Below are 14,691 nucleotides of genomic sequence, written 5' to 3'. Positions count from 1 at the left end.
CAGTCCTCATCCCCCTCCCCTGTTACAGAGCCTGCATCAACCAGCACCTGATGAACAACAAGGACTGCTTCTTCTGCAAAGCCACCATCGTGTCTGTAGAGGACTGGGAGAAGGGAGCCAATACAAGTACTACCTCCTCAGCTGCCTAGCCCTCACAGCCTGTGCCATCCTGGAACCTCCACCCTTGAACCCAGAGCCAGGCTGGGCCCTATTTATGAGCTCCCTTTGCCCTTCTCCTGTATCTGCGCCACCCCCCCCCCGCCCCGCCCCGCCCCGCCAGCACCACCACCACCACCACAACCACATCCAACCTCCTTGCCTGCCTGTATCCTCATTGGTGGGAGCCCAGCCATGGCCCTAATTGTGCCTGAGCTTGACTTTCAGTCAGGGCCACAGTCAGCATTAAATTATTATTCCATACAGCCCTGGCCCTGGCCCTTCTTGAGGGAGTGGGGTTTGTGGGGTGTGCCCAGCAGGGATCCTGCCAGATGATGTCCACATGAGAAGGCAGGTGTCCAACGGCTTCAGCTTCACCCAGTGTCCCCCAGACAGATAACAAGTCCAGGGTCTTCTGATGTGTCAGGCCAGCACTCCCCTTGCTGATGGGAAAACCGGGGCTCGGCCAGCCCCACTGCATCCCCTTACATGATGATACGAGGCTCTGGCACTGACTCGCCAATAGACTTGTGGGGCAGCACGCTGGCTCCGTTGAGGTAGAGCTCATCGTTAACTATGACGTCCTCACCCAGCACTGTCACATTCTCCATGCGAACCTCCAGGAGAGGACAGGCCTTGTCAGGGAGGCAGGCACACTCCCCGCCCCCTCCCCACCTGGCCCCGCCCACAGGCTTACCCACTGGCCCACACGGCAGCGCCAGCCCACAATGCAGGACTCAAGCCATGAATGGGAGCGGATCCGGGCATCCCGCAGCACCGTGCACCGCCGGATACACACACCATCTTCGACCACCACGCCAGGTCCCAGGCTTACATTGGGGCCAATGCTGCAGTTCTGGCCGATGCGGGCACTTGGGTCCTGAGAGTGGTGGGAAAAATATAAGTGGGCCACTTGTCTCCCTAGACTGAGGGGGTTAATGATGGGCTGGGCAAGGGCCTCACCACCAGCACGTTGCCCACAATGCCAGGGCCTGAGTACAGCCGCTCAGGCTGCTTCTGCCTCAGTGACTGCAGGAAGAGGCACATGCCAGTGAGGAAGTCCTTGGGCTGCCCAATGTCCATCCAGAAGCCTGTAGGGAGGGATGTATCAGGGCCCTCAGCCCAGCCACAGACCACCCCCACCCTGTGGCCTCCCTGCCTCACCCTGCAACTCCATGGCATATAGCTGCCCCTCCTTGGCCATAATGGGGAAGACCTCCTTCTCAATGGACGTAGGCTGCAGCTGTGGGAGTGGGCAGCTTGTGAGCAGGGTCATGGCGGTGATGGCCTGCCCCACCCCAGCCCACGGACAGCTGTCTCCTACTACACACCTGGATGCGCCGCAGCACCGCAGGGCTCAGGATGTACATGCCTGCGTTGATCTTATTGGACACAAACACCTGCGGCTTCTCCACAAACCGGTGAATTCGGCCTGTGTCAGCCTCACACACCACCACACCGTACTTGGAGGGTTCCTCCACCTTGGTTACCTGAATGCAAGGAAGAGGACCTCGGACCTAGTCCAGTGTTCCTGAGCCTTGATATACATGCCGTTCCAGATCTGAGAGACTCTGCCCCAAGTACTTAAAGATACACACTGCACAGCTCTGTACCCATAACATCCGAAGGCAGATGAAGGCTAGGGGGCAGGGGAGGCTGGGCATGGAGGGTGGAAGTGTCAAGAGAAACAAGACCTGGCGCCTTACCAGGATGGAGCCCTCCTGGCCATGGTGCCGGTGGAACTGCACCATGGCTTGGAAGGGGAAGTCGCAGATCACGTCACTGTTGAGGACGAAGAAAGGGTCTGCAGTCTCAGAGAGCAGGTCACGGGCCAGCGCCAGGGGCCCAGCTGGGGGAAAGGGACAGGTCACAACCTTGCTGGAGGTCTGAGTCCCTGGATTCAGGCTCAGCAGGTCCAATGCAGTCTGGGTCTTACCCTTTTCCTGGCCTTAAACCCTCCCCAAGGGACCTTTCTCTCTCTACTGACCTGTTCCCAAAGGCTCCTCTTCATGGGACATGGAGATTCGGATTCCCAGCTGGAAGGAAGAGGACCCCCAGTCAGGTTCTACCAGGATGGGAAGTTGTGTGGGGACCGAGGATAAGGGCCAAGAGTCCGTGCCTCACCCTCTGCTCCTGTGCCTTCATTTCCTTCTCCAGCACCTGCGACATGTAGCTCACGGCCAGGATCACGTGGTCCACGCCTGCCTGTCAGAACGCAGGCCAACGGGCGGGCTCAGTCAGAAGGTACGGGAGCCCCTGACCCCCTAGTCACTGGCCATCCCTAGTCCTGCCAGATCCGGAAGCGACTCCGATCCCGACCCAGGGTCTTACCGCAGCTAGCGCCTCCACTTGGTGCAGCAAGATGGGCTTATTGCAGAAGTCCACTAGTGGCTTCGGGGTGCTCAGCGTCAGCGGCCGTAGCCGCGTCCCATAGCCCCCCACTAAGATCAGTGCCTTCATCGCGCCTGCGGACGTTGAGGGGGTGTCCCGGCCTTTGAGGTGCCTGCAGCCCGTCTGGTCGGTCCCTGCTGCGCACTCCCAACGCCGTGCCCGGCCCCGCGCTCTTCACCAACCTGTCTGACCGACTCTGGCTCCACCTCGTCCGCCTGGTCGCCCAGACGCCGGATCCAGGGCCGCCACAACCCAGAACGCGATACCGGGTGGACTGCTGCTGGCCACGAACTCAGGCCGGACCCGGCGCCGGCAGTGACGCGAGCACCGCGGGCCAATCGGCTGCCGCGTACGTGGCACGGCCACCGGCGACGGAGCGTTGGGGCGCAGCGCTGCGACACACGTAGCCAATGAGTGCCCGAGTACGCCGGGCTGCCATGGAGACCTGGGCCGGGACCCGCGGGTCAGCTGGCCATTGGCGGATCCAAAGGCGGAACTGGCGCCAAGGGTGAGGCCTAGTTCCCCGCTTCGCGCGGTCCAGCAGCCGCCGGCCCCGCCCCGCCCCGCGGCCCGCCCCCACGGCCCGCCTTGCGGCCCAGCCCCGAGGGAGGGTGATCAGGGAAGGCTCTCGGGCCACGGGATTTTCACAAAGACAGACTCGCCTCCGTTTCTAGCGGCTTTATTTTTGACATACACGACCTCAGACACAAGCGGGGCGGGCAGCGCTAGGTGTACAGAAAGGAGTGGGCTCGGACCGAGCATCCCTCACGCAAGGTCCAAAGCAAACACAACTGCGGCGGAAGCCACGGGTTAGTGTCCGGGCACAGACCTCGGGCAGTGGGGACAGGCTTAGTTTCCAAGAAGAGGAGCAGAGAGCGATTCCCAGAACGCGGGGGCTTACAGTTCCCCGAGAAGCAAAAGAACCAGGTCCTTCCCAGGCTTGTCCGTTTTTTTTCTCATTAAAATATTTTTTAAGTCAGCACAAACATAACCAAATCGTAGAGCTTTAAAGTTCAAAGCAATCTGCATCTAGGGAACATGCATGTGGTCAGGAGTGAGCGCGTGAACAGCAGCTACGGAACTAGCACAGGCGCCAGGCCCCATGATGGGAATCCCCACGCCCATTGCACAGGCCCAGAGAGGGAAGGGTGGGGGTCCCTAGCAATTTGCTACACTGGTCCCCTTCCTCTTTTAAGCACCACCCGTCCCACCCCACCCTCAGGGGCTGGTGTCAGCTTGGCCCAGGGAAGCACTATAGAGAGGGGTCACCCGAGCACCCCAACCCATGATCCCACGTTGCACTTTGGTCCCAAGTTGGGGCTAAGGCAGGGCCTGGCAGGGAGAGGGCTCTGGCATGGGGCAGGGAGAAAGCAGTGGCAGACAGTATGCACACACACCTTGCCCACTACCATTAAATAACAGGGCTGGGTCTCCAGGTGTCCAAAGTGCTGAAAAGAGGGGCCCTGCTCTAGGGGAGCAGCAGCAAATCCCAGGCCTTTCCACTCTTTGTAGTGCCAGGAAAATACTGAATGTAAGTGGCTGAAGCTTTGCTGGCTGTGAGGAGCAGCAGAATGTGGCAGCCTCTCCTCCCAGAATTTAGGAACCTGGGAGGCACAGGACATCCCCAAAAGGTCCCAAACAGCTCCAGACCCTGTGTCTTACCCTCCACCCTACCAGGGAATGACTAAGTCTACACTAATGAAGGGCTACTGCCCCCATGGCTGAAGCCACAGAATGGTACAGGAGAGAAAACCGCAATTTCCGACCAGAAACAGCCAAGCTGTCCCTCCCAGCCCCAAAGAATGGGAACCTGCCCACCAGTGGCACCAGGGCCGGGGGCTAGGAGAGATGGCATCCATCAAGGAGCCCTTAAGAGGCTGCATCTCTAAGGACCAGGAAATGAGTCCATCAGTTACCAAGGCCTCTCACAGCTGGCAGGCTTACCTTTAATGCCAAACAGGCACTTGCCTAAAGTGACAATGAACAGTGGCCCTAGGCTCAAAGGAGAGGGTGCTAACCCTGGCAATGGCTGAAATCGGTGTCACGTCCTGGCCATCTGTTTTAGAAGCAGCAGGTCTGTGCCATTAAGGGCTGGCAGCCAAAATGACTAAAACCATGAGAAAGGAAGGGTCACTCCACAAGCCCTCACTGCCCCACTGTCAGTGTTGAGGGCCATATTCTAGGCCCACAGAAAGGGTGCTGGGTCAACAGGGAAACACCACCACTAGTTTATTCTGCTATCAGGTCTTTATAAAAAGGCAATACCTGTGGAGGAAGGGCATGAGGCAAAAGCTCACCTCAGAAGTGGGAGTGTTCTGCTGAGGAAAGCATGAAGGAATGAGTATATACTAATGAACAAGGCTACACCCCAGAGGAAGGATCCCAAGGGACAGGGGCTGGCAGCTGGACACATGGACAAACTGATGGACCCAGGACTGATCAGACAAAGCTCTCAGTAGCAGAATGTGGGCACCTGCACCCAGGGCCCATACCATGTCCCTGTGAGCAAAAAAGCTTAAAGTTTTCCCTCTAGGCCCAGGGCCAAGAGCACCTCACAAAGAGCTGCTGCCTTGAATTTGGCCTGGGGAAATGAGACCCTGAGCGGACCACAGCCCTTGAGCCCTGGGAGGAGCAGCCCATCCAGCAGCAGCACAGCTGCCCAAACTTGAAGAAGAAGACTCCCACCCATAGCACAAGAACTGCAAATACTGTCTGGGCCAGAGCCACCAGAGGCCCTGAGGCCTGCTAGGACACCGACTATCCCCCACTTCAGTGGGGTAGGAGGGAGTGGTCTTCTTAGGCAAGGGAACTTGGTGAGAGAGGCTGGCTGTTTCAGGAATAGGACAGGTGCCAACCTGTCACATGCCAACAGGTACCTGGGGAACCCAGGGCCTGCCCTCTGCCATAAGTTGGCCTTAGCCCAGCTTCATTAATCTAGCCCCATACTAATATCAGACCCAAGGATGGGTCCAGCTTTGTGCAGTCAGCCCTGTGGTGCCCTGAGGGCACCTATTAAAGAGCTAGCTGACACCCACAGCATAAGACCAGAAAGCCCCCAAGAAATGGGCACCCAAAGCCCTCTACTTCTGGGGAATAAGGGAAGAGTGGGCATGGAGGGGCCCTGCACCAGCCCAGGGCTTTACCCTACAATCAGCAGGGCCCTGCAGCCACAGACCTCGAAGATCTAGACAAGAGAAACCAATGTCCAAGGGCACCCTGTCCCTGCTGCCAAGCCCACCGGGGCACCTCTTTCTTCCTAAGGCAGCCTGGACACACCAATCAGAGCCACAAAGCTGAGGAGCCTGGCTGAGAGGGCGTGTGGTCTACCCTCCTTCACTTTATATATATGGATTCCAGGCTACAGCTAAAAACATTTCTTTTAGTTTACACCAAAGAGAAATATAACCCTTTAAAAGCAAGTCTGTGTGTCCTCATGGCAAGTTCAGCAATGGTCCCTGCCTGCGGGTGGAGAGGAAGGGGTTCTGGGGGCCCAGAACAGGGCCTACTGGTTCTCGTCCCGCATCTGTTCCATGATGCTGATGAGGTTCTCCAGGCCAAACACGTAGCCTCTGTCCGGCCCATCATGCACGGTGGGGTCATCCCGGAAGCCCTTGAACGTGCTGTGTGCAAAGTCAATCATGCGGACATCCACCTTGGGCTGAGAGGAGGGACCCGCCTCGGGGCTGGTGTTGCTGGGGCTGGTGCTGGGGCCACAGGATGACGCCACCTCAGGGAGCACCATGTCCAGGTGCTTGAGACGCATCTCAGACCGGCGGTCCAGGTAGGACTCAGCCCGGCACTCCTTGCCATCATAGATGACAAGCAGGGAACTGGAGTAGAAGCGGTAGGAGGCCTGCCGCTCCAGCACAGCTTTCAGGCCTCGCAGTTTGCTCAGGATAGGCTCAAACAGGTCACGTCGCAGGTCCAGGCCATTGTGCAGATATTGATACAGGGCATTGCGGAAGCCTTCAATGGAGAGCCCACGGCCATAGTACTTGTTCCTGCAGAGGTAATGCCCTGTGTCCAGCTGGTACACCTGAAACCCCAGGAGACAGACAGGGTGAATGCCAAGGAAGTCTGAAGAGCTCACAGTGCCCTGGGCAAGCACTGTCTGAAGGCACTTTGACCAACCTGAGTTTTTCTGCTCACCTATCTAAGTGGAACTGGGCAGGCCACATTCACCTTGAGTTTTCCCATTGCAGAACCAAGAGAAAGCAGTACCAGGCCTATGGGTTCCCTGCCACCAGCTTTGGAGCCCTCCTCCAACATCGGAACATCTTGTTGACAGTCAAGAGTCTTATGTGTCCCAATGTCAAGGCAGCAGGCTCTCACAGTGGTCCTGCACCTGAGGCCCATAGCAAGGTCAACAGGTAAGGACAGAAGGGCTCAGGAGGACACACTTGGCATAGATGGCAGGCAGGTATGAGCACAACCCAAATCATGCAAGTGGCAGTACCTAGGCTCTGAGCAGAGGTAACTCACCTGCATGCCACAGACCCTGACACCCAGCGTGGCTGATGTGCTCTGCTCGCATTTCCGCATCTGCCGGGCTGCCTTCTCAGCTGATGCGTCATCGCCATGCTGCCGCGTGCCCATCTTCAGGTCCAACACGCAGGGGTACTTGAAGTGGTGCACCACGTTCTCAAGCAGGAGGAACTCTGGGCCACGGTCAAGAAGAATGACAACCACACTCACCATCAGCCCCAAGCAGGAAAGCACAACCCAGTTTTTCTATAAAAGGGGGTTTTACCTAATGCAGTATGTACTTGTCTCAGAAACTCTCAAATGTGGGTTTCACACCACTGGGTTACTACTTCTTAACCAAAACAAACTGTGGTAAAATATACATAAAATTTACTTCAGCCATTTTTAAGTGTACAATTCAGTGGCATGAAGTACATTTACTTTGTTGTACAACCATCACAACCATCTATCTCTAGAGCTTTTTCTTTTTTTTTTTTTTTTTTTTTTTTTTTTTTGAGATGGAGTCTCACTCTGCTGCCCAGGCTGGAATGCAGTGGAGTGATCTCGGCTCACTGCAACCTCTGCATCCCAGGTTCAAGCTATTCTCCTGCCTCAGCCGCCTGAGTAGCTGAGATTACAAGTGCCCGCCACTACACCCGGCTAATTTTTGTATTTTTAGTACAGACGGTGTTTCACGATGTTGGCCAGGCTGGGCTCAAACTCCTGAACTTGTGATTCGCCTGGCTCAGTCTCCCAAAGTGCTGGGATTACAGGCGTAAGCCACCACACCCAGCTAGAACTTTTTCATCTTCCCAAAATGAAAAGAGATCCTCCCACCCTCAGCCTCTGGAACAACTAGGACTACAGGCATGCCTAATTTTTTTTTTTTTTTAGATGGAGTCTCGTTCTGTCGCCCAGGCTGGAGTGCAGTGGCGCCATCTCGGTTCACTGCAACCTCTGCCTCAGGGGGTTCAAGCCATTCTCCTGCCTGTACCCATTAAATAGAACTAAACAGTGACTCCTCATTTTCCCTCCTCCCAGCCCCTGGGAACCTCTAGTCTACTTTCTGTCTCTATAAATTTATCTTTCCTAGGTATCTCTTAAGTGGAATCATACAGTATTTGTCATTTTATGTCTGGCTTATTTCACTTAGCAAAATGTATTCAAGATTCATTTATGTTATAAGCATGTATCAAAATTTCATTCCTTTTTCTGGCTAAATAATTTCCATTGTATGTATATACCATATCCTTTTTGTTGTTGGTGTTGGTTTTTTAACCTAAGCTCTATAGTATTTTTATGTTTATTTTTGCTATTTTTTATTTATTTTTTTTAAGACGGAGTTTCGCTCTTGTTGCCCAGGCTGGAGTGCAATGGCACTATCTTGGCTCACCACAACCTCTGCCTCTTGGGTTCAGGTGAATCTCCTGCCTCAGCCTCCCGGTAGCTGGGATTACAGGCATGCGCCACCACGCCCGGCCAATTTTGTATTTTTAGTAGAGACGGGGTTTCTCCATGTTGGTCAGGTTGGTCTTGAACTCCCCCAACCTCAAGTGATCTGCCCGCCTTGGCATCCCAAAGTGCTGGGATTACAGGCGTGAGTCCCTGCGCCTGGCCTTATTTTTTTTTTTAAGAGATGTGCTCTCTGTTGCCCAGGCTGGAGTGCAGTGGCTGCATCCAGAGCTCACTGTAGCACTGACCACCTGGGCTCAAGAGATCCTCCCACCCTCAGCCTCTGGAACAGTTAGGACTACAGGCATGCCTAATTTTTTTTTAATTTTTTTTTTTTTTGAGACAGTCTTGCTCTGTCACCCAAGCTGGAGTGCAGTGGTACAATCTCAGCTCACTACAACCTCTGCCTCCTGGGTTCAAGCCATTCTCCTGCCTCAGCCTCCAAGTAGCTGAGACTACAGGTACCTGCTACCACCCTGAGCTAATTTTTTGTATTTTGAGTAGAGACAGGGTTTTCCCACGTTGGCCAGACTGGTCTGGAACTCTTGACTCCAGGTGATCTGCCTACCTTGGCCTCCCAAAGTGCTGGGATTATAGGCATGAGCCACCATGCCCAGCCGCCTACCTAATTTTTAATTTTTTTTTAGAGACAGGGTCTCACTATGCTGTCTAGGCTGGTCTCGAACTCCTAGCCTCAAGTGATCCTCCCACCCTGACCTCCAAGTGCTGAGATAACAGATGTGGGCCACCACACCCAGCCTATGTTATCTTTAGATCTATCTTGCAGGCAATATGCAAACTAAAGATTTGGATACATCCCTCACCATCAGTGAACCAAGGCCCTACTCAAGCCAGCACCTCACCCAGGCCTAAGAAATAAGGAAGACATCTTGGTAGCACTACAACAAAAACAAGGAAACCAGATTCTAACATTCCCAAATAGGAATCTTTAGAAAAAACTGAATTTTTTTTTTTCTTTTTCTTTTTTTAGGATGCCATCTTGCTCTGTTGCCCAGGCTGGAGTGCAGTAGCATGATTTCAGCTCACTGCAACCTCTGCCTCTTGGGTTCAGATGATTCTCCTGCCTCAGCCTCCCGAGTAGCTGGCATGCACCACTACACCTGGCTAATTTTGTGTAGAGATGGGGTTTTTCTCCATGTTGATCAGGCTAGTCTGAAACTCCCAACCTCAGGTGATCTGCCGGCCTCGGCCTCCCAAAGTGCTGGGATTACAGGCGTGGGCTACCATGCCCAGTGAATTTTTTGTATTTTTAGTAGAGATGGGGTTTCACCAGGCTGGTCTCAAACCTCAAGTGATCCACCCACTTCAGCCTCCCAAAGTAAAGTGCTGGGATTACAGGCATGACCCACCACACACCCAGCCTGGATTTATATTTCTGTCTTGCCATTTCTCACTAAATTTGAACAAGTGAATGAGAGAGAGAGAGAGAGAGAGATCTCGTTCATTGGTTTCATATATATATATATATATATACACACACACACACACACACACATATATATATATTTTTTTTGAGACGGAATTTTGCTCTTGTTGCCCAGGCTGGAGTGCAATGGCGTGATCTCGGCTCACTGCAGCCTCCGTCTCCCAGGTTCAAGCAATTCTCCTGCCTCAGCCTCCCAAGTAGCTGGGACTACAGGCACACACCACTACACCCGGATAATTTGTGTATGTTTAATAGAGATGGGGTTTTGCCGTGTTGGCCAGGCTGATCTTGAACTCCTGACCTCAGGTGATGTGCCCGCCTTGGCCTCCCAAAGTGCTGGGATTACAGGCGTGAGCCACCACGCCTGGCCATATAAATATATATACAATATAAATATATATAAATTTAACCCTTAATAGTTCTACGACCTTCTGCTCAAAGCGATCTATGGTCCTAATTCATTTGCATACATGTCTTTCTTCCAATATATCCCATTTGCAACAATCTTATCTTTGTACTTTTGTGTAAAGGTACAGACTTATCACATGTCTGCCAAAAGTCACTGGGTCTCATGGCCCAGGCCTCAAATCCATCCACAGAGTAATCACATCTTAGAGGATAGACACTCACCATCACTGTGATGATGAACATTTCATTCTTTTGAAAGTAACTTTGAAATTTGGACTGAATCAATTCTGTTGCCTGCTATTACCTATAAACACATGATGGTAAAATATGAAGGAGGGTGTAGAAATATCTCAACACCCTGGAACCACAGGCTCTGGAAATCCTGCCTTGACCACTCACTACATCTAGGCACAACACTTAATCCCCCTGTGCTTCTATTTCCTCATCTATAACATGGGAATGATGACAGTTCCTTCCTCAAAAGATTGCTGTGAAAATTAACTATGTACAAAAGGTTCAGCACACTTTCCCTCAGTTTCTTAGAATAATCAGTTGTTATTTGTCTACTACTTCAAAACACTAACAATTGTAAGAATTCCCATTCTAGGCTGGGTGTGGTGGCTCACACCTGTAATCCCAGCACTTTGGGAGGCCAAGGCAGGCGGATCACTTGAGGTCAGGAGTTCGAGACTAGCATGGCCAACATGGTGAAACCCTGTCTCTACTCAAAATACAAAAATTGGCTGGGCGTGGTGGCATGCGCCTGTAATCCCAGCTACTGGGGTGGCTAAGGCACGAGAATCTCTTGAACCCGGGAGGCGGATGTTGCAGTGAGCCGAGATTGCGCCACTGCACTTTGACCTGGGCAACAGAATGAGACTCTGTCTCAAAAAAAAAAAAAAAAAAAAAAAAAAAAAAGGAATTCCCATGCCATAATACTTTCTTATCTTTTCTGGAGATGAGAGAGGGTCTTGCTGTGTCGCCAAGGCTAGAAGCTAGAATGTAGTGGATGCCGTCATGGCTCACTGCAGTCTCGACTTCTTGGGCTCAAGCAATCTTCCCACCTCAGAGCTGGGACGACGACAAGCACACACCACCACATCCAGCTAATTTTTTTAGTTTTTGTAGAGATGAGGTCTCACTATGTTGCCCAGGCTGATCTCAAACACCTGGTCTCAAGTGATCTTCCTGCCTCAGCCTCCCAATGTGCTGGAATTATAGGTGTGAGCCACCACGCCCAGCTATCTTTAACATTTTAAATCTATTTTATGGTGTTTATCATCAGATAAAAATCTCACCAAAGTCATATATATCACCCTTAAACTATTAATCCCTTGGGAGGGGAAAACTACACATGTGCAAACAAGCGCACACGGGCACATACACAGATCTCTGATTGTGGACATGATCAATATAGTACCACTAGCTACACTAGCCAAATGATTTAAATTTTAATTAATAAAATAAAATTTAAATTAACTGCCTTAGTCATAGTAGCCACATTTTAGCCACTCAGTATGGCCAGTGGCCACCATATTGAAAAGCACAGACACAGAATTACAGACAGTTCTATAAGACAATACTGTTCTAGACTGCCAAGTTTTAAGCTTCAATCTTATCAAATCCAAAACGCAGGAAAAAACATGTTGATGGAAGTAAACGAAGGAAGAGGAGTCTATGAAAAAAGGAGATGAAACCAAAGGGGGACCCTAGACAAAGACCTCAGCCATAGGCAGAATGGTGCCCCAACACATGACCCATGGACCCAGTAGACATTCCTGAAGGAGGGGCAACGAGGATACTGTAGAGCTTTCGGTCCTTGGACTCAGAGCGCATGCGGCTCAGCTGCTGCTTGTGACAGCGCAGGCTCCAGGGGTTATGGCTGATCTTCTCAGAACTCAAGCCACTGTTGCCATCTAGCATCTGGAAAGGGACCTCTGAGTGGCTGTGCAGCTCCACCTTTGGACTCTTTGCCTCCTGTGAGCTAAGAAGGAAGAACATACACATCACTAAGAAACTCAGGCAAGTCATCCTCTGGGGTCTCACTGCACAGGGCACAGGTCTGTCCGTAACAACAGACCCACAGACCCTGCTAATGGGTTGCATGAAGCTCCCATGAGCCAATAAAAATGAGTAAATGTTACAAGTAGTGTTCTTCCTATGTCTCTTAAAACTATCTGAAAAATAACGTTTTTGTCAAATTATGATGAAAATACCACTTCACATCCATTAGGATGGCTACTATCAAAGAAGAAAGTGGAACAAGTGTCCAGTATGTGAAGAAACTAGAACTCTCATACACTGCTGGTGGGAATGTAAAATGATGCAGCCACGAAAAAGTTTGGTAGTTTCTCAAAAAGTTAAACACAGATTATAACTCAGCAATTCCATTCCTAGGTATACACCCAAAAGAAATGACAAGGATCCAAACAGACACTTTACATAAACATTCACAGCAGCACTACTCACAATAAACAAAAGGTAGAAACAACCAAGCATCCATCAACAGATTAATGGATAAGCAGAATGTGGGATATACATACAATGGAATATTATTCAGCAATAAAAAGGAATGAAATTCCTATATATGCTACAACATATATGAACTTGAAAACATTTTGCTAAGTGAAATAAGCCAGACACAAAAGGATAAATATTGCATGATTCTACTCATGTGAAGTAACTGCAAATCCATTAAGACAGAAACTAGAAAAGTGGTTGCCACAGGCTGGGGGAAGGAGGAATGGGGAGTTAGCTGCATAACAATGTGAATGTACGTAATGCTACCGAACTGCACCCAGCCAAGGAAGGAAATTTTATTTCTAAAATAAGTCAAGGCCAGGCACCATGGGTCACAACTGTAATCCCAACACTTTGGGAGGCCAAGGTGGGAGGATCACTTGAGCCTAGGTGTTCAAGACCAGCCTGGGCAACATGTCAAAACTCCATCTCTACAAAAAATTTAAAAATTAGCTGGGCATGGTGGCTTGTGCCTGTAGTTCCAGCCAGCTAGCCACTTGGGAGGCTAAGGTGGGAGGATCACCTGAGTCCAGGGGGCTGAGGATGCACTGAGCCATGATCATGCTACTACACTCCAGCCTAGGCAACAAAGACAGACCATGTCTCAAAAATAAATAAATAATAAAATAAATCAAACCACAAAGGAGTTTTTGTGAGAAAGCAACTTCAACTGAAAATACTGGAACTTTGCCAACAATTTCATTATGCCCCAACGTAAAAATCTTTGCTTGAAGTAACCAACAATACTGTTTATCATACTGAAAGGCCAAGAAAACCACACTACTGGTGAAGCCATGTGCCCTGCAAATTACAGAGCAAGCCTGCAGCTCAGAGCAGAGGTGGAACATTACAGTAATTTCTTTTTTTTCTTTTTGAGACAGCGTCTCGCTCTGATGCCCAGCTCAAATGCCACTCTCCTCTCCAGAACTGCAGGCCTCTCCTCTAACTGTGTGGCATGAGACGCACAGATTCAAGCTAACACCAGGGCTGGTGTGTGCTGGAAATGATGACCCTCCCCGCCAAGGGTCAGCTGTGCAACACTGGTGAAGAGGTAGTGGCAGAGACCCCACTTCCACCTAACTGAAAGTAGAGGAGCCCACCAGTGCCTCTCAGAATGATAAAACCCTTACTTTCTTCTGGTGAGAGCACTGCTGAGGCCATTCAAAGATGTCTTTTCTGTGAAACCCTTTAGGAAACAGAAAGGTGGACTTATTTGCCACGTAAACCCAAAGAAGTTCTCTGCGTCTGGATGACGCCCCCACGATACTTGGTATCACCCTCGGTGTTGCAGCCCTGGCTCTGTGAAGAAAAAAGCCCCACCCCTGGAATGACAGTCTCTCTGCTAACAGGCCAGACAGTGGTTTGGTCAGTACAGGTAGAGCTGTCACCTTCAGAGCAGGACCTTGAACCTGGACATAGGCAGACAGTGATGTTATTCTAGGTGATGTTATTCTATAGCTTTTCACCAAATGACTCATGAAGCAACCTCTGCACCTTTGGAGGACAATAAAAAAAGCCCACTCTAGGCTGGGCGCAGTGGCTCATGCCTATAATCCTCACACTTTGAGAGGCCAAGGTGGGAGGATTGCTTGAAGTCAGGAGTTTGAGACCATTCCGGGCAACAAAGTGAGACCCTATCTCTACAAAAAATTTAAAAATTAGCTGAGTGCAGTGGTGTGCACTTGTAGTCCCAGCTACTTGGGAGGCTGAGGTGAAAGGATAGGATGGCTTGAGCCCAGTATTCAAGGCTGCAGTGAGTCACTGATGGTGCCACTGCACTCTAGTCTGGGTGACAGAGCAAGACCTTGTCTCTAAAAAGAGTGGGGGAAAAAGCCACACTGAGCGCTGCTCAG

At 51.2% G+C, this 14,691-nt stretch overlaps 3 protein-coding genes across 12 annotated transcripts in view; 1 reads left to right on the top strand and 2 right to left on the bottom strand.

The window, feature by feature from the left end:
• RNF123 (ring finger protein 123) overlaps positions 1-422 on the top strand; it is a 34,024-nt gene extending 33,602 nt beyond the window's left edge. For all 8 annotated transcript variants that reach the window (XM_010369623.2, XM_030940159.1, XM_010369629.2 and 5 more), the window contains one exon: positions 29-422. In XM_010369623.2, the coding sequence (XP_010367925.2) occupies positions 29-149 (121 nt within the window). In that variant the 3' untranslated portion in view covers positions 150-422. The remainder of the gene's footprint in view (positions 1-28) is intronic.
• Positions 392-2,861, bottom strand: GMPPB (GDP-mannose pyrophosphorylase B). 3 transcript variants are annotated; one of them, XM_010369645.2, is made up of 9 exons: positions 2,488-2,861; positions 2,281-2,361; positions 2,144-2,192; positions 1,863-2,005; positions 1,488-1,646; positions 1,321-1,399; positions 1,120-1,247; positions 854-1,036; positions 392-773 (listed from the first exon to the last, which is right to left on the bottom strand). In XM_010369645.2, exons 1-9 carry the CDS (start codon positions 2,614-2,616, stop codon positions 642-644), a joined length of 1,083 nt encoding a protein of 360 aa, XP_010367947.1. In that variant the 5' UTR covers positions 2,617-2,861; the 3' UTR covers positions 392-641. The 3 variants fall into 3 exon arrangements, with proteins under 3 accessions (XP_010367947.1, XP_030797132.1, XP_030797164.1); XM_030941272.1 differs by having other exon boundaries at positions 2,281-2,357; positions 2,488-2,602; XM_030941304.1 differs by lacking the exons at positions 1,120-1,247; positions 1,321-1,399.
• Positions 2,862-3,502: 641 nt separating this feature from the next.
• Positions 3,503-14,691, bottom strand: part of IP6K1 (inositol hexakisphosphate kinase 1) — a 69,048-nt gene continuing 57,859 nt past the window's right edge. Inside the window, exons 4-6 of the mRNA XM_010369600.2 lie at positions 12,121-12,302; positions 7,030-7,205; positions 3,503-6,583 (exon numbers count right to left, since the gene is read on the bottom strand). Of these exons, the coding sequence (XP_010367902.1) occupies positions 6,050-6,583; positions 7,030-7,205; positions 12,121-12,302 (892 nt within the window). The 3' untranslated portion in view covers positions 3,503-6,049. The remainder of the gene's footprint in view (positions 6,584-7,029; positions 7,206-12,120; positions 12,303-14,691) is intronic.

The sequence above is a fragment of the Rhinopithecus roxellana genome, chromosome 1 (assembly GCF_007565055.1).
Source record: "Rhinopithecus roxellana isolate Shanxi Qingling chromosome 1, ASM756505v1, whole genome shotgun sequence".
In the NCBI taxonomy this organism is placed as follows: domain Eukaryota; kingdom Metazoa; phylum Chordata; class Mammalia; order Primates; family Cercopithecidae; genus Rhinopithecus; species Rhinopithecus roxellana.
Note: the sequence above shows the minus strand (reverse complement) of the source record. Positions and strands in the feature narration are given on the sequence as shown.